The sequence below is a fragment of the Arachis stenosperma genome, chromosome 8 (genome assembly GCF_014773155.1).
Source record: "Arachis stenosperma cultivar V10309 chromosome 8, arast.V10309.gnm1.PFL2, whole genome shotgun sequence".
Taxonomy (NCBI): domain Eukaryota; kingdom Viridiplantae; phylum Streptophyta; class Magnoliopsida; order Fabales; family Fabaceae; genus Arachis; species Arachis stenosperma.
The window spans coordinates 41739135-41759126 of record NC_080384.1 but is presented as its reverse complement, the minus strand read 5'-3'; the positions used below and the strand labels follow the sequence as shown (position 1 = coordinate 41759126).

General features: G+C 30.5%; 1 protein-coding gene across 1 annotated transcript; it reads right to left on the bottom strand.

The window, feature by feature from the left end:
• Positions 1 to 954: 954 nt before the first annotated feature.
• Positions 955 to 11965, bottom strand: LOC130946761 (uncharacterized). The gene is made up of 7 exons (XM_057875606.1): positions 11714 to 11965; positions 11471 to 11589; positions 10010 to 10078; positions 9838 to 9896; positions 9311 to 9371; positions 9174 to 9227; positions 955 to 1562 (listed from the first exon to the last, which is right to left on the bottom strand). The coding sequence occupies exons 1-7, from the start codon at positions 11859 to 11861 to the stop codon at positions 1284 to 1286; spliced, it is 789 nt and encodes a 262-aa protein (XP_057731589.1). The 5' UTR covers positions 11862 to 11965; the 3' UTR covers positions 955 to 1283.
• Positions 11966 to 19992: the final 8027 nt, after the last annotated feature.

Sequence of the window (19992 nt, the reverse complement as noted above, 5' to 3'; positions counted from 1 at the left end):
AATTTTTGTTAATAATTATTTTTATATTTATTATTAATTTTTTATATCAATATATATTATTTTAACATTAAATAAAAAAATCTTACCACCGTTAATATGTATAACAATTAATATATATTGATATTGAGAAATAATCTTATTAAAAATTTTTATTTAATGTTAAAATAATATATATAGATGTCAAAAAACTAATAGTAAAATATAAAAAAATTGTTAACAAAAATTTTGGTAAAATTATAATTTAATAATTAAAAAATTATTAAAAGGTATTTTAGAAAAAAATAATATAATTATTAAATTTTTTAAAAAATTCAATTTAATCAATAAAAGAATACTTTATTAAAGGATATTTTAGTAAACAAAATTTAATGATAAAAAATAAATTTTTTGTTAATAGGTATTTTTTTAGAAAATAATTTTTTTTCTTTAAAAATAGATAAAGTTAATATTAGTTAACTTAAAAAGTTTAAAATGGATTAAAGAGGAGGCTTTTTAAAAGTTAGAAGGGAGGAGAATGTACATTTATAAAATAGAAGGAAGGGAAGTGTCATTTTAACATCTCGTAAGGAAAGGGAGTGAAATTTTCTCTAAAATTTAACTATGATTGAAAAAATTAACTATTGACTAGATATTTGAATCATTTTATAAAACTAAATATATCTTTTAGAAATCACTTTATCATTATTATTTAGGTATTATTTTGTCAAAACCAAAATATTTTAGATACTAAAATAACTATTAACTCGACAAAGAAAACACCATCTAATTATTTGTGAATGTTTCACCGCCGATTTCCAAGTATATGTTTATAGCTTCTATCGATTCAAACTATGACAGCTAAATTATTAGAAGCGAATTCCCAAAATACCATGCATTTAACTGAATAACTAAGCAAAGAGTAAAGCTGTTGGCCTTAATCCTAAACCTTCAATTTCTAATTTCCCAGCTCAGTAATTTGAAGTTGGAAAAGTGAACATTTCCATAATAATAAATGGCAAGGGCAGAGATATTTAAACATACAGAACAGCGTTGCTATAATTCTCTACAGGATCAAAATATTAAAAATTATAGTTCTTTGTGTGTGGAATTTGGGTACTTATGTGGGACTACTCTGAGTCCCAACTTTCCACTTCACTATTGAATTTGGGAACGGGACACATTCTCCACCTCAATAAACTAAAAATATGTACCTAGCCAAGGAGACACAACTAGAATTAATTATAAGTAAATTCCAAAGGAATGTTCCTACCTATGTTAAAATAAATATATGAATAAGTACATTATCAAGCAAAAATGTCTTCAGTAATAAATGATTCCTCAGTATCCATACAGCTTTCTGAAGCTAGCTGAAGATTCTCATAGTTTAGTTGTCGTGAAGCTTCATACAAAGCTATGCCAACACTTACAGAAAGATTCAAACATCTGACATAAGTTTCAACCATTGGGATCCGAATAGTTCCCCCGCCAAATGGTTCAGTTTTGCAATCTAGCAACGCTTCAGGTGGCAGTCCACTGGTTTCCGAACCGAACAAAAGATAATCACCTTTTCTGTAGGAAAATTCCTGCAAGGTAAGAAGGAAGCAAAAATATAATTAGGACCTTTGTATTCTGCAAAAAATGATTTGTTTCGGAAACAACGACAAATAAACCCTTTGAGGCATAATAAGTAAAGTTTTCTTGCAATATTGCTAGCCGTCCCTAACCATGAGAAATTGATTACCTGACCTTGTACTGAAGTCTTCTTCCCCAAATTCCTTTTGAGGCACAATTAACCAAAGTAGTAGGCTAATGCTCAATGTGAATGGGGACAATTTTAATAATAAATTATGGGAACCATGTCTAACAAAAGCTCATAGAGTAATCCATGTAAGAAGATGAGGTGTTTTTCCAATCAAGGGTAGTATAATGAGTCAAACTTCAATATAAATGTTTAGTAGCTAACCACATCTTTTAGGTTGTGTTTATTTGCAAAAACTGAGACTAAGACTAGGAGACTGGAACTCAATATCATATTTGGTGATCAGAGACGAGAACTAAAATTTCAGTCTCAGAACTCAAAATTTCAGCCTCTTTAGTACTTCAAAAAGTAAGAACATAGGAAACTGAAATTTCTGGGGATGAGAACTGAAATTTTAATAACATTTTTTTTTTCTAAATCTACCCTCATTCAAGACACACTCTTTCTTTCTTTCTTTCTCTCTCTAAAACTTTCCAAGCACAAAATCCATGCCTCTTTACACATATATATGAAATATCACACACGCTTTGCTTACAATAATCAAACAAGTTTTTTTGTAATTTTTTTAATTTTTGAAAAAAATACACACACACACACACACACAAACACTTTTTTATGTGGAGGTTGGCAAAGTCAACATGCAAGATTTGAGGATTCTAATGATTGAGGTTCTTGTTCTTCTGTTTTCAAAGATATAATCTTTCTGCTGAATTGGGTTCTAGGGTGGTGTTATTTTTGAATTTTTGGTGTTTTCTGATTCTTTCTGTGTGTATAATAAAAAGGGTTTAATTTAATCAATTTGTGTTTTGTTTGATTTGGAATTCAACAATTTCAACCTGTCTTGTTTGTAAGAATAACTTCTCTTTTAAATAGGGGTATCTTGGTGATTTCTCTTATTTCAGTCTATATATTTATTTTTAACCAAAACGGATACTAAAACATAACTCAGTCATTTATACTTTAAACCAATACAATATAGAGACGGACTTAATTCAATATCTGTCTTCTAATCTCTATCTTTCACTCTAAATCTCTCTTCCAAATGCAGCCTTAAAACTAGCTCTTGTTTAAATCAATCTTAGCCTACTGCTTTCTTTAAAAAGTAAATGAGAAATAATAGTTTTTTTTTTCCTTTCCAAGATATCACTATTTCTAAAACTTATAGACAAAATGCGACCTTTGTCAAATTATTTGCCCGGGTGTCATCGGTGGCACCTTGTACTTTTTTAGCGCGCTAACTAGGAGGTGCCTAAACTGAACAAGACTTTCATGTGAAAAATATTAAACAGGGAAGTGCATACAATAGCAAAAACGCTAAGCCTTTAGCACCTTCCGCTTTGGATACGCTGAATACGTTTCAAAATCATTAAACGTGAAAGCGCCTCCAGCAACTTGTAAAAACTACAAACTAATAGTCTTTTAATTTATCTAACATAATTAATAATTAATAATCAATAATTAACTAATATTAATATAAATATAATCTCATATTTAAATATATTTATCATTCTAACTGTAGGAGCTTGGTTCCTCCCACTCAATCCTAATCTCCACAAGCAGTTTAAGTACACAACCTTAGACAATAATGTCAATTTTCTTTAACTAAAATTATGTATTTCTATGGCATTTTTTTTTTTTGCATTTCAGTAATACCTTTATATTAAGATCTCAATCATAATAAAATATAATACTCTCATTAATATTTTTTATTATGTAATAAAAAATATCAAATAATTGATGAGAGTACTATATATATTTTTTTTGTATCTTTTTTTTAACTAACACTCTTGCATTAAGATTTCAATCATGATAAAATACAGTCTATCAGTTATCATAATATTTTATCATAATATTTTATTAGATAATTGATGATATGACAAAACTTCAAGATAATTGATGATGGTAAAATATCATGATAATTAATAGGAGTATTGTAATTTATCATAAGAATTTTCTTTAACCAAGATTTTATATTTTGCTATAATGCATTGTATAATTTTTTTTGTATATTTTTTTTTGGTGTCTATATTTTTTATTTATGATATAAATTTAGTTAGATTGATAAATACATTTAATTGTACCATTATATTTAGAGTTTAATTTTGATGCACTGACAATGTAAAATATTTTATACAGTCGTGCAATCATATAACTCTGCCTATACTACAGTTGCGGTACATAGCTGGTCCAAAGCCCAGATAAAGGAGGGTTATGTTAGGCCTTCGACAGCCAACATAAAAACTTAGTCGAATCTTCATGACATAGATCAAAGACGTTATTGCGCTTAAGTTAGGTCGTTGCCCAGAAGCAACATGTTGTATGGCTCGCGTACACACAGTGTCAAATGAGCAAGAGCCGCTGCATCGATGCCCGGGTGTAATGTTAAATCAGCAAAGGTTCCCGCGTTTTCGTAAACGAACGAGGATAAATAAGCTAGTTCACAAAAAAATAAGGTAAAGATAAAAGTCGGAACGACAGAAGGTTGAGATTTGGGATATGGAACAAAGGCACTCTAACAAGAAAATCCATAGAGGTGGTGGATACCATGATAAGGTGAAAGATTAACATGTGCCTACAAGAAACAAAATAGGTCGGTGCGAAGGTTAGGAAGTTGGATATTTCCGGGTTCAAACTTTAGTATACAGGAAATGTGAAGAATAGGAATAAGGTAAGTATTATTGTGGATAAACAGTGGAAGAAGGACGTAGTGGATGTCAAAAGAGTCAGAGATCGAATCATCTCTATCAAACTTGTAGTGGAAAGAGGTACTTTTCATGTGATTAGCACCTATGCACCGCAAGTAGGTTCGAACGAGCAACACAAAATAAGATTTTGAGAGGATGTAGAGAGTTTAGTCCAAAAATTACCTTTGGAAAATAAAATTTTCTTAGGAGGAGATTTAAATGACCATGTTAGAAGAGAAATGACTGGGTATGGAAGTATTCACAGAAACCATGGTTTCGAGGTAGTCAATATCGAGGGTAAAACTATTTTGGACTTTTCCTCAACATTTGATCTTCTCATCGCAAATACATGTTTTAAAAAAAGAGACATCTTATAACCTATAGGAGTGGCATGACAAGCCCTCAAATCGACTTCTTGTTGAAAAAAGTTGACTGAAAATTTTGCATTAATTATAAAATTTTTTCGAAAGAGAGTTTAACAACACAACATAGAATGTTAGTCATGGATTTTCACGTTAAGCAAAAGTTAAGAAAAAAAACATCATACGAATAACCCAAGGACGAGGTGGTGGCGGATGAAAGGTGAAGAACAAAGAAACTTTCTAAAACGGGTAGGAAAAAAGGCAAAGTGGGATGAGAATAGAAACGCGAAAAAAATGAAGAGCGAGATGACAGAACAATAAAAGAAAATTTTGGTGAATCTAGAGGAATAGGACCAAGAGACAGAGTCCTGGTGGGGGAACACGAGTGTACAAGAAAAGATAAAGACAAAAAGGGAGTGCTTTAAGGAATGGTCTTTGTACCGCAATGCAGATAATTGCAAAAAATATAAGGCGACTAAGAAAGAGACAAAAGTGGCAGTAAGTAAAGCAAGAATAAGAGCATATGAGGGTCTCTACCAGTCTTTAGGCACGAAGGAATGAGAAAAGGTATATATAGAATCACAAGGAGCCGTGAAAGAAGAACGAAAGATTTGGATCAAGTTAAGTATATAAAAGATAAAGACGGAGAGGTTTTGCCTCAAGAGGAGAATATCAACAAAAGATGGAAGAGCTACTTCTATGAGTTATTTAATGAAGAACATAAGACTCTTATGAGTCTTGGTCGGTTATGCACGATGGAAGAAGATCAAAACTTCGAGTAATCTCAAAGGATTCGAGACTTCGAGATAAAACAGGCTCTAAAGCGGAAGTAAAATGATAGGGCAGTATAACCCAAAAATATATTCCAATTGAAGTTTGGAAGAGCCCTAAAGAGAAAAGCATCAGTTAGTTAACCAATTATTTTTAATGAGATTTTAAGATAAAAAAAAGATGCCAGATAAGTAAAAAAAGAATACTTTGGTATCTATCTACAAGAATAAGAGAGATATACAAATTTGCAAAAACTATAGAAAGATCAAGTTTATAAGTCATACCATGAAGTTATGAGAAAATATGATAGAACGGAGGCTGAGACAAGAGACACAAGTAACAGTAAACCAATTTGATTTTGTGTCAGATAGATCCACCACTGAAATGATATACCTGTTAAGAATGATGATGGAGAGGTATTGTTGTAATAAAAAGGATCTACATATGGTGTTTATTGATTTGGAAAAAGTATACGATAGAGTGCCAAGAGATATCTTATGGACGATTTTGGAAAGAAAGAGAATAAGAATAGCATATATTCGTACAATTAAAGACATGTATAATGGGACTACAACTAGTGTGAAGACTCAAGGTGGTGTGACAAATTTTCTATTGGTATAGGATTACACCAGAAATCATCCTTAAATCCATACATTTTCACATTAGTCTGGACAGTACTCACAAAGCATATCCAAGAACCTATGCCATGGTGCATGTTTTTTGCCGATGATATCGTCCTTATGGACGAGTTAAAAGAAAACCTAAATAAGGAGTTAGATTTATGGAGAGAAGCTCTAGAAGTGTATAGTTTGCACATAAGCCGTAGCAAAACGAAATATATGGAATGTACGTTTGGCCGCTAAAGGGAAAACCCTAATACAGAGGTGAAGATTGGAGAAAATATCCTACAAAAAGTTAAAATTTTTAAGTATCTTGGGTGCATCATACAGGATAATGGAGAAATTAAACAGGATGTAAATCATAAAATCCAAACAGGTTGGTCAAAATGGCGGAGTGCGTCTGGTTCTATATGTGACAAAAATGTGTCTTTAAAACTTAAAGATAAATTCTACTGCACTGCTATAAAAACGGCAATGCTTTATAGTACAGAGTGTTAGGTGGCCAAAGAAAAACACGAACATAAGTTAAATGTGGCAGAATAAAGATGTTAAGATGGATGAATGGTCATACGCGATTAGATAGAATAAGGAATGAAATAATGAGAGAGAGTTGGAGTAGTACCTATTGTGGAAAAAGTGGTAGAATCATGTCTAAGGTGATTTAGACATGTAAGAAGAAGACCGACAGAGCACCCAGTCACGATGGTAGATGAGATGGAAGATGGACAAAGAGGTGAAAGACATAGGAAAACCTAAGAAGACCATCCATGAAATGGTCAAACAAGATCCACATGTAAACGGTCTCTTTATAGACATGATACATAATAGAGCTCAATGACGTCATTTGATTCATGTAGCCGACCCCATCTAAAGGGGCAAGGCTTTGTTGTTTTTTGTTTGTCTGTTGTTGTCGCGTAGTCATATCTGTCTTTTTGGATGACCATTCACGTAGTTAATGAAAATAATAATTCTTTTTATAATGTGACATTATGTGATTGGATGCACGTGTAAAACTTCTTTTATACTGACAGACATCAAAGTTAAATCTATTTATATTAGTATTTTTGCTAAAGGAATACTAGAGGGTCATCAAAATTTATTATTTTTTACCATTAATTAACCAACAATGTTTAAAAGTGTGGGCAAAAGTATATTATTGAATTAATAAACAAAAAAAATTGAGTTAATGCTAAAAGTGTGACAAAAAACAATAAATTCTCTTTTTGCTACCCATGGATTAGCGTTTTCCATGGGGATGGCGTGTTCCGCTTAGGCGCCTCCAATACACTAAAAAAATAGAAGGTGCCACGGTGGCCAAATGATTGCACCTAAGTAAATAGTTTGAAATGTGACACTTTAATAAAAAGTTTAGAAATAGTGGCATATTGGGAAAAAAAAAAAAGAGTTAAATCTCAAAGTGGTCTACGAGATTGGCAGTTTCACCGAAAAGGTCCTCTAGATTCTAATTGCACCATAAACGTTCTTGAGATTAAAAAAATTGTACAATGTTAATCCTTCACTCTTTTTATCGAGCTATTCCTCAAGCCGTGAGTGACCTAGCACATCCCTTCTACATTGGACTAGACAAAACGACGTCGCTTTAGTTTTGACTCTAAATGTTTGATGAAATGACATTGTTTAACCTTAATGATCATACATTTATTTGTGGGGCATAAGACATTTTGTGGTTCATTAAGGTTAAATGACGTTTCATCAGGCATTTAGCCTTGAAACTAAAGCAACGTCATTTCGCCTACTCCAGTGCGAAAGAGTATGTGTCAGATCACTCACGGCATGACGAGTAATTTGAGGGAAAGGAGGTGGGAACCAACGTCGTGCAATTCTTTTAATTTCGGGACCTTTATGGTGCAATTGGAATCTTTAGGATCTTTTCGGTGCAAGTGGCCAATTTCAAGTGGCCAATTTCAAAGAGCACTTTGAGATTCAACTCGAAAAAAAAAAAAGCAGAGATACTAGCTTAACAAATGATTTTGTAACCAAGTCTTCAACCAAGTACTATAACAGCTAATGTCTCTTATTTATTTTATTTTTTTTAAATCCAACATAGAAATTTCTCAAATTCAACACAGAAATTGTGTAAAAATAACAGAAATTATAACAAAACAACATAGGAGAGTGATAGGGAAACAAAAGAAAAAGAGAAGGGAAAGGAGGAGCAGGAAGAAGAAGAAAGAAAAAGGGAAAAAACACACAAGATGAAAAAGGAAGGAGGAGAAGTAGGAGGAGGAGGAGGAAAGGGAAAAAGAAAAAGAAACATAGAAGCAGAAGAAAATGAAGGAAGATGGAGAGGAATAAAACGGAGGAGGAAGAGAAAGAAAAAGAAAAAAGAAAAGGTAGAAGGAGAGGAAGAAGAAAGGGAGAAAAAAAACTCAGAATAGGGGAGGAAAAAAATAATAAGAGAAGGAAAAAGTTGGAAAGGAGGACTTGTTGGAGACTTGTATGAGCGCAAGAGTGCAAGTGTGATTATTTTTCTCAACCAATCCCTAAATTATTCAGCTTTGACACTTCTACTTCTATTGGATAACCCTAAAATTAACCAAAAGAAGAAAACAAGCTCTCTGTGAGCAGCCTCTCAAATTTATTTTGTATGAATGCTGTGGTATGGACTTATGCTACAGAGTTGTATATTCAATTTTCTTTAGCTTAGCTCTAATATAATTAATATCAAATACAATCTTCAGCATCAGGCTACTCACACTCATTCATTATATTATTTTAAACTGCCTTGTGATGTGATTCTTTTGCCAAGTGATTCTTCGCACATTTTCTCATTAGTCACAGATTAGACTATTAGAGAGTTGGAACAAAGGGCTAATTTTTAGTAGTGTTTTATGAATGCATCACTTGCTTCTTTAGTGGACAATGTTCTTTGAAGTTCTGATGCAATAACAGAAATATATTGAAACGAAATAATTAATAACAAAAAACACAGGTTATACTAACACTAAGGAATATGTAATTAGTATGAAAAACTCACAGAATGAACTTTTGTTCCTCTCTTTGTAAATGCTAGAAGCCGCTTTTGTCCTTCCTGTATTAGATAATACCAAAATGTGATCAAAGGAGGAGTATGATGCAAGTATTTGGAATTTAAATTGCAGGAATAATAATTACCTGTTGCCTGAAATAATCACGAAAACTTGCCCAAGTGTCATGAACTTTAACAACCACATATCTGCAATTTTATGTCCATAATGGAAAAGCACTGAACACCCATGCAGTGTATTCTAGAGAGGAATCACATATGCAGCCTCGACCACTTTTAAAAAATCAGGGAAATTGTGATATAAATTCCAAAAGAGAAGTGTTTTCAAAACAACATATGATTGTTTAGGGTCCTTTTTTCTATGTTAGAAAAGTATGATGTATTCATCTTAGTTGTTACCAAATCCGGGAAGCAGTATTCCACCTCCGAGAAAATTCTATATCTATCGCTCCTCAACTGCCTTCATATAGTCAAAATAAGATTAAGAGGACACGAGAGCTGTTGATTATTGAGGAACTTGATTTAAAATAAACAGTCATGGATAACTGCAGACTAGCCAAGATGGTAAAATATTTTCCACCCTTTTTAGATTATCAGGAGAGATGCAAATGACTATAAAAGTTACAATCATAAAGAAGCAAATGACCATGGATACGGCCAATAATCCAGTCCAGCACGTTTTAATTTGGAATCATCCACCTGAAATCCTAATGGCTGAAAAAAGATAGAGAAATACAGATGCTATGATAAATTTGCCAAAAAACGTGAAAATAAAATGGTCTTCTAAAAAATGATTAATTAGAGTTAGACTGAGAAAATATCCTCACCCCAACTAAGTGCAATCCAACAGCTGATGCAGCACATGATCTAGCAATGCATCCAGTGTTTCCAGGAATCTATCAAGAGGAAAACATGACCTGAATTACTGTCAGTAATTTAGATAGTACAAAACTGAAGCTATCAGAATCTGTGCTAAGGCCAATTTATATGCTAAATTTTCAAATTTCTTCAAGGAAATCTAACCAACTAGTGATGAGAATTAGGTGAGGATTTGATAGATACAACTCCATTTGTTTCATACTGACTGATTTTAGTGTATACAAAAATAACAAAGAACAATAAAAAAAATCAATGGTTTGCATTACTAACATTATTTTAGCTCGCTTTACACTTCTCCTGACAGTAACCATGGCCAATGCCAAAAGATGAATAAAAAAATTCAGACGCAATTAATACATAAACAATATGGATAAGAATATCCTACATTTTCAGAACAGTAGCATTATATTCTAATTAAGAGGGAAAAATTAAACAAAAAAATGAGATAATATAAATATCCATCACTAACTTGTCTTAGTTTACAGCACTTATTCCAGTAGAGGATTAGACATTTCATTCCTTTTCTTTATATGTTTTTTCTTTTTGCCATGATATTGGTTTCATTTCAAACATATTCTTATCATTTAACAAATAATTAAACTAGAAAGTGATCGAATTATGTGATTGATCACTCCAGTTATCAGGGACATAGTTACTTATGAAGTTCTATTGCAACTTGAATAGATGTTAAGACCATGCAGTTTGGCAACTATCCTTATTGTTTAAAATGGAGAAGAAATATTAACTGTGCACAATGCAATGTAAGCAAGAGTATGTTTTAACACATATCATGAACAACATAATCTGATACAATTTGAACATAAGCAAAGAAAACATGTTGGTGCATACTATCCACAAAAGTTCCCCACTCATCTAATCATGCATACCTGAAAACAGCCCCTAAATTCATGCATTGCCAATCTATGACGTACAAATCTTTAGCATATCTAATTTGGCTCAAGACTAGTCAAGTACCAAGTTCTACCTGATTGAACTTTTAAATGATATAGTTAACCCTAACATTTCATGCCTAATTCCACTGTCCTCCATATGGGTTTGGCCGTGCGTGCAATTGCTATACAGTTACGGCTGAAGCTTCTCCAATCTAATTAACCCAATAAATTCTTGTTATGCAAAAGAAATGGCCTAACTGAGTAAGCATAGATTAGGAAAAGTGATGAAATGCTCAAGAAGTGTCTCTGTTACTCATTGATGAAATTATACACATCCTCTAATCACATAAGCTAAAAGCTTTAACACATAAGCTTAACTAACTAACCAACTATTCAACTAACTGGTTGTGTAACAAACTAACAAACTAACTACTTACTATTGCTCCAAAGTCAACTAAACAGATAGCATTTCCATGATGAACAACTACCAGTAATAACTGTCATCTAAATTCGTACCTGAGGGGACACAAGCACAACCTGAAGAACCTTGGAACGTGAAGCTCCTCCATTCAAGGCCTCTCCAACACCCCGAGGCAAAGTTCCTTCCTTGTTTATCTCAGCGGCACCATTCGCATCTGCAACATATAATAAAAAAATAAATAAGTAGACAATTGGACTCAATGAAAGGAAGAAGCATAGAAATGAAGTATGAGTAGCAAGAAAACTGAAATAAAGGAGTGTGTGAGACAGAGGGACTACTGAGAGAGCAGAATGGCGAAGAAAGAGAGAGAAAAGTGGTGGGTTTGGGTCTGAAGTGAAGAAAAGTGAATCGGCGAACAAGGGGAAGCTTTGGGCGGAAACGAGAAGGGTTTGGTATGTTAAGGGATTTAAGACCGTTGATGTCCATTGTTGACACTCACTCACTCACACGCTCTGCTTCTTCCTGCTTTCCCCTCTAATCTCTTATCGCGTCTTCAAACGAGGTAAGCTTTTTTGGTGTTCAAATTTTTCTTTTTCTTCTTAGCTTTTTAATTTGAGTATAAGAGATTTTTTTTTTATATAAATAAAATATATATATTTTATTTTTTAATATACGTAATTCTGAGATAATTTACACATATAAAACTAAATAAAATTCTTACACACCTCAAATGCAGTGTATCAAATGTAATTAAATATTTAAATATGTAAATTTATTGTATTACATGTATTTGGTATACAAAATATTTATTTTACTCATATATAAAAAAAATCCAAGTATAAGAGGATAGCCCATTTTTTTAAATTAAATAAAATAAAAAAGAATAATGACATTAAGAGCATTTGAAAGCATTAAGTTCAAATAGAAAAAAATGGGTTATAAAAGATAAAATAAATTCATATCAATGCACAAAAAATACAAGTGTTATAAAAGATTAAGTGCATGTTTGGGCGCCATTATTTTGTTAAAAAAAAAATCTTTTTCAATGAAAAAAGATCTTTTTTTATTTTTTAACGTGTTTGTCAAATTTCTAGGAAAATGTCTAAAACGAGCTCAACCATTATGTGCTTATTGAATGAGCCATGCTTATATAGGCCATTAGATTTTATTAGATGAAAATCAAAGGCTAATATAAAAGAAGAGCATTGATAGACTCTAATAAATATAGAATATCCTAATACATAAATAAATGCTTTAAATGACAATACTTTAATATATAATACTTTAAACGGCAACAAAATCTTTTATTTTTAAATAATTAAATATAAAATATATAAATATAAAATATATGATTATTTTTTATTTAATAAAATCAATTATTATGCAAAACTTTTTTATAATATTAAAAGATTATATTAAAATAATATTTTAAACTGTAACATAAAAATGTAAAATTATTAAAATTTTATTTTATATTACTTGATAAATAATTAGATTATTATATTCAAAATTTATTAACTAACTACTTTTATTAAAGATATTAATATATATATATATATATATATATATATATATATATTTTATTTTACAATTTCGTATATATGTTCAAATTATGTGACTTATTTTTTAAAATAAAGATGGTTCTATTGATAAATATTATTTTAAACAATTTTATTGAAGTTAAAAATTTAAAAAAATAATAATAAGTTATATTATAATTTGACTATTTTTATTTGTAATTAGTTGTTTAATTATTATTATTTAGTTAATTTTAATTAATTTTATTTTTCAAAAAAAAAAAGTCAAACGGCTAGCATTTTGTACCCACTTTAGTTGGTAGGACGGACCGGCCCGTCCCTCTTAAGGTGCGGGCCTAGGTGAGGCGGGGCGGGTTGGGGCGAGCTGGCCCGCATTGCCACCCCTAATATATATACTATTTAGTAATTTTTTTATATATTAAATAATTATAATCATATAATAACATTAAAATCAAAAAACATATTAAATCTGTTACAGTATAACTATTTAAAATATCATTTTAATATAATATTTTAATATTATAAAAAAAAATTGCATAAAAATTTTGCGGGTTTGGCGAATTTTTTTAATTTGACAGGTTTCAAATTCTAGTCCAACCCACCTTTTTTAGCGAGTTCGGCGGGTCGGCTCGACGGACTCGACCCATTTTGTCACTCCTAATATATATATTAAGAAGATTATCACATATTTTACTATATAAAGGTAGAAATTTTTTGTTCTAAAAAGTATAAATTAAATAAATACAAAAAATATAATTTTTTTATTCATTAAGATTAATTATTATGTAAATTTTTTTATAATATTAAAATGATATTTTAAGTTATAATATAAAAATATAAAATAATTAAAATTTATTTTATATTACTTGACAAATAATTAGATTATTATATTAAAAATTTATTAACTAATTACTTTGTTAAATATATTATTATATCGTATAATTTTTTATCAAAATATTTATAAAAGTAAAATTTATTTAAAAAGTTATATATAATACATGAAAATATTAACTTTTTTATTTAGGTATGTATTTAAAATTATATTATTTATTTTATTTTTTTTTAATTAAAAAAATTAAAAAATTAATATTTTTATGTATTATATATAATATTTTAAATAAATTATATTTTTAAAATATTTTTATAAAAAATTATATTATATAATAATATTTTTAATAAGCGTAGTTAGTTAATAAATTTTAAATATAATAATCTAATTATTTGTCAAGTAATATAAAATAAAATTTTAATTATTTTATATTTTTATGTTAGTTATAGTTTAAAATATTATTTTACTATAATTTTTTAATATTATAAAATTTTTTTGCAATAATTTATTTTAATAATTAAAAATATTCATATATTTTATATTTAATTATTTAAGAATAAAAAATTTTGTTGCTGTTTAAAGTATTGTGTATTAAAGTATTGTCATTTAAAGCATTTATTTATATATTAGGATATTCTATATTTATTAGAGTCCATCAATGCTCTTCTTTTATATTAGCCTTTGATTTTCATCTAATAAAATCTAATGGCCTATATAAATGTGGCTCATTCAATAAGCACGTAATGGTTGAGCTCGTTTTAGACATACCCAATTTCTAGTAGTAAAAGTAAAAGCACTAGTAAAATAAAAAAAAAATATCTTTTTTGAGAAGCTGTAATTTACATCTTTTTTTAAAAGATCTTTTTTCCTTAAAAAGAAGATATTTTTCATATAATAAATAAACAAAAAAGTACTTTTATATTGTTATACCCAAACATAATTGATAGATAAAAAGACCTTTTTACATGAGATATCCAAACATAAAATTACTTTTACTTCTCTATAAGATCTTTTAAAAAAAGATAACTCGAAAAAAGATATTTTCTTAAAAGCTCACCCAAACAAGCCCTAAGTATTGATCTATAAATATCATCATCCAACAATATAAAACAAATCACGAAACACCAAAACAATGCAAGAAATAGTCAACAGTTGAATAGAAAAAGTTAATACCAATGAAAAATAGCAAACTTAGAAAAAAAATAAGAAGAAGCAAATAGTTAAAATGCAATAGATAAAAGAAAAAAAAAGAATAGAAATGAGAAGTGGAAACTTTTTAAAAAGAAGGAGGAGAAGAAAGCAAGAAAGGAGAAAAGAAACAAGAAGAAAGGAAAAGAGAAACGATGCGTAAGCGTCGTCCACGCGCACGCACGGAAAGCAAAAGGAGGAAACGACGCGTACGCATGAGAAGTAAAAAAGAGAAGTTGACGCGTACGCGTCAGTCACGCGTACGCATGGAGAGTTTTCGTGTTCTTCGCACACTACTCGCACAATTTCAGCACAACTCTCTTGTTTTTGCACCAGACATCAAAATTTTGGCGTTGACGCGCACGCGTCATCCACGCCCACACGTGGATTGCTGGAAAAGTGAATAACGTGTACGTGTCAGCGAGGCGCACGCATGGATTTAGTTGGGTAAAATGAATAAATATAAACATCCAATATACACTTAAAAGAAGGCTTTCAACTCTTATGTGATCCATTTTTTATTAACAGACAGTTCTTTTTTGGGTGTGTGCCGCAAGATTTAGAAGAAGGAGAAGTAGACTCAACAGAAGTATTGACAAAGAAGTTTTAAAAAAATGCAATGAATGAATCTACACTCCAATTTGTCTTGACTAGGCCACCCCTTATAACACAATCTTTAGCATCCCATAAACTTCTATGCATTCTTATTGGCTTTTTCATTGGAAATGTCACATTCCTTAATTCATAGTTCTTGAATTCTCTAATGGGAATGCCATCCACGTATAACCTGAGTACACATATTATTAGTTAAATGGAACAAATAAACATGCATGCCTTTAGATTAATTTAATTAAATGAATTGATGCAGCAACAGCAGCAACAACAACAATAAAATCTTGTTCCACTAGGTGAGGTTGGCTCATGAATCAAACGACGCCATTGAACTCTGTCATGTATCATGTCTATAGAGACTGTTTATATGTAGATCTCGTTTGACCACCTTATGGATGGTCTTCTTAGGTCTTTCTCAGTCTTTCACCCTTTGTCTATCTTCTATCTCATCCACCCTTCTAACTGGGTGTTCCGTTGGTCTTCTTCTCACATGCCCAAACCACCTGAGACGCGATTCTACCATCTTTTTCACAATGTGTACTACTCCAACTCTTTCCCTTATATCTTCGTTCTTTATTTTATCCAATTGTGTATGACCACTCATCCATCTCAACATCTTCATCTCTGTCACACTCAGTTTATGTTTGTACTCTCCTTTGACTGCCCAACACTCCGTACCATAAAGCATAACTGGTCTTATAGCAGTGCGATAGAATTTACCTTTAAGTTTTAAAAGCACTTTTTTGTCGCATATAAAACCAGATGCACTTTGTCATTTTGACCAACCTACTTGGATCCTATGATTTACATCCCGTTCAATCTCTCCATTATCTTGTATGATGCACCCAAGATACTTAAAACGTTTAACTTTTTGTAGAATGTTTTCTCCAATCTTTACGTCTATATTTAGGATTTTCCGTTCTCAGACCAAACTTACATTCCATATATTCCGTCTTGCTACGGTTTATGCGCAGACCATACACTTCTAGAGCTTCTCTCCATAAGTCCAACCTTTTATTTAGGTCTTCCCTTGACTCTCCTATAAAGATGATATCATTGGCAAAAAGCATAGATCACGGCACAGTCTCTTGGATATGCTCTGTGAGTACTTCCAAGACTAATGTGAAAATGTATGAACTTAAGGATGATCCCTGGTGTAATCCTACACCAATACACCAATAGGAAATTTCTCTGTCACACCACATTGAGTCTTCACACTAGTTATGACTCCATCATACATGTCTTTAATTACACGAATACATGTGATCCTTACTCTCCTCTTTTCTAAGACCTTCCATAAGACCTTCCTTGACACCCTATCGTATGCTTTTTCCAAATCAATAAACACCATATGCATATCCTTTTTATTACTATGATACATCTCCATTATCTTTCTTAATAGGTATATTGCTTCGGTGGTGGATCTGCCTGGCATAAATCCAATTTGGTTCTCTGTTACTTGTGTCTCTTTTCTCAACCTCCGTCCAATCACCCTTTCCCATAACTTCATAGTATGGCTCATGAGTTTGAACCCTCTATAGTTTTTGCAACTTTGTATATCCCGCTTATTCTTGTATATAGGTACCAAGGTGCTCTTTCTCCACTCATCAGGCATCTTCTTTGACCTTAAAATCTCATTAAAAAGCTTGGTTAACCAGTTGATGTCTTTTCCTCCAATGCCCTTCCAAACCTCAATCAGAATATTATCAACTCCTACTGTCCTGCCATATTTCATTTGCTTTAGAGCCTCTTTTACCTCGAAGTCTCGAATTCTTCGGTAGTAGTCAAAGTTTTTATCTTCTTCCCTTGTGCATAACCGATCAAGGCTCGGAAGAGTCTTATGTCCTTCATTAAATAACTCGTAGAAGTAGCTCTTCCACCTTTCATTAATCTTCTCCTCTTGAGCCAGCACCTCTCCATCTTTATCCTTTATGCACTTAACTTGATCCAAATCTCTCGTTCTTCTTTCACCGCTCTTTGCGATTCTATATATACATTTTTCTCCTTCTTTCGTGTCCAAAGACTGGTAGAGACCCTTATATGCTCTTGTTTTTGCTTTACTTACAGTCACTTTTGTCTCTTTTTTAGCTACATTATATTTTTCCCAATTATCTGAATTGCGGCATAAAGACCATTCTTTAAAATACTCTCTTTTTATCTTTATTTTTTCTTGTACACTCGCATTCCACCACTAAGACTCCTTGTCTCTTTGTCCTATTCCTTTAGATTCATCAAAACTTTTTTTTTACTGTTCTTCTAATAACTTCTGTCATCTTCCTCCACATCTCTTTCGCACTTCTATTCCCATCTCACTTCTTTTGCTGATGTCACATGATTTATTATAGGTGTTATTTTTACATTTTCATTGACACCACAACCGATTTTGTTAATGAAAAATGTTTTTTTTTCTATTGTTGGACATTTTTATAGTTTTTTAAAAGTATAAAAAATATTTTTGTCATTAATAAAAGTCAAGCATTCTAATAGTTTAACGACGGAAATTGATAATTAATTTATATTTAAAAATATATTAAAAAAATAAAAAATATGCAACTATGGTCGTTGAAAAATACAAAATTCTTTAATAACATTAAAAAATTTAATTTTTTTATTTCTAACCTAAATTTAAAATTAAAAAATTTATTTAAGTAAATCCGTTAATTTCTTTGCTCGCAATATTTTTTATTTTGTTCATGTTTGTAATAAGTCTATTTCACTTATTTTGTTATTTATATTTTTCTTTTTGGGTTTCGACTGGATAGGTCAAATACCGGATACCATTAAGCAGTATCGTAGAAGTAGCCTGTTTTGGAGAAACCCAACTTGCCCATTGAATTTTGTTCTTAACTTCTTATCCATTACCATTTTACGTACATTGCTTTCTCACGCCGCAATGAATTTCTTGAAGACTTTGCATATTCACAACTCGTATAGCCAAAAGGGGCTCTATTCAATCTTTTAAAAGTTTTAAAAGTTTAATTATTCTGCTCATTTTTATAGTTTTATAAAATTTTTAATTAGTCTTTATATTTATTTAATTGAGTTCTTATATTTTTTTTATTTGAGTCATTGTACCAATTTTTTTAAGTTAGGTCTGTATATAATTAAGTCAATTACTACTAAAAAGAATCTAATTGAAAAAAAATTGGTACAGGAACCCAATTAAAAGAAAAAAGAGTATAGAGACCTAATTGAAAATTTTGCAAAATTATAGAGACCAATAAAGTAATTAAACCTCTTTTAAATCCAATGTAATTAGATATCTTATTATATTAATAGGATTAAAAGAGTAAATTAATCTTAAATTTAATTAATAGCATTAAATTAGGATGTAGTATATTTTTATTTGATTGGTGATTATTTATGTTATTCAAGATAATCATTGTTTAATTAGCACTCTTCTAATATTATATATGCAGTTTTCTTAAACATTCTAGTTATTATTATTTCTTTTTATCTTACTTCATTCTTCCCAAAAAAGATTTATTATAATTAGTTTAATTTATCTTTATATCTTCGTGGCGGAATAATAATAATAATTCCTTATAAAATAAGATTTTTATTTATCAAAAATGTTGATAAAAATGAGTGAAAGTACTGTGTTAGAGACATAGACAGCAACAAAATTTATCTTTTCTAAATACATACAACTTGGTATTTATTTATCCTTTTTATCTATTGATGATATACTTTATAGAATGAAGCTTGTGATAGGGACAAGCAACACGAGAAAAACGCTGGAACTACAACATGATTATATGCGCAGTCATTCATTTGTTGATTTATTCATTCATTATCATTGTGTGGTTGCAGAATTTTGGACTTTTCCATTATGAGTCAATTTAAAAAATCTGTTTCAGTACAATGAATGGGCGACTTTGAAGACTAAGCTTTTTGTCTTGTTATCCAAATTACATTGAACCAATGCTGTGAATCTTATGGTCCTAACTGAATTTGAGGCTTATGACATCATTGATGGCCTATGTTACTTTAATGGGGTGTGTCTAAATTCAGATTTATAAATGCTAGCCACCCTTATTCCCTTAATACAGTGTGAAAGTTAAATATTTTTAATTTTATTAACTTAAAAAATAATGAGGAGTGTTCGCCACCCTTTGAAGTCTCTTTTTGAAGCATGCGCATGAAACAGATATTTTCTTTGCTTCTCCGTGCTGGACTGAACATATATGCAGGGACGGATCCAGAAATAATATTATGGGGGGCCAATAACACATATAATATTAAAAATTATGTAAAAAAATAATATAATATAAGATGTATTACAAAAATATACTAATAAAAAATATAATTTAAAGTAAAAAAAATATATGTATACTTTTTGTTAATAAAGTGGTCGATTTTTCGTATTATAAAATTCATTGATAATAGAATTTGTGTCAAATTTTTCAGTAATTTTCTTTTTAATATAATTAAAAGACAATTAGCAAGA

What these genes read in the sequence shown, in the direction of transcription:
- LOC130946761 (XM_057875606.1), bottom strand. Translation starts at nt 11,861, where the DNA reads ATGGACATCAACGGTCTTAAATCCCTTAACATACCAAACCCTTCTCGT. An exon ending in GCTGGACTGGATTATTGGCC is followed by an intron (nt 9,372 to 9,837) that starts GTATCCATGGTC and finishes ATAAAATTGCAG; the next exon opens with ATATGTGGTTGTTAAAGTTC. An exon ending in GAGGAACAAAAGTTCATTCT is followed by an intron (nt 1,563 to 9,173) that starts GTGAGTTTTTCA and finishes CTTACCTTGCAG; the next exon opens with GAATTTTCCTACAGAAAAGG.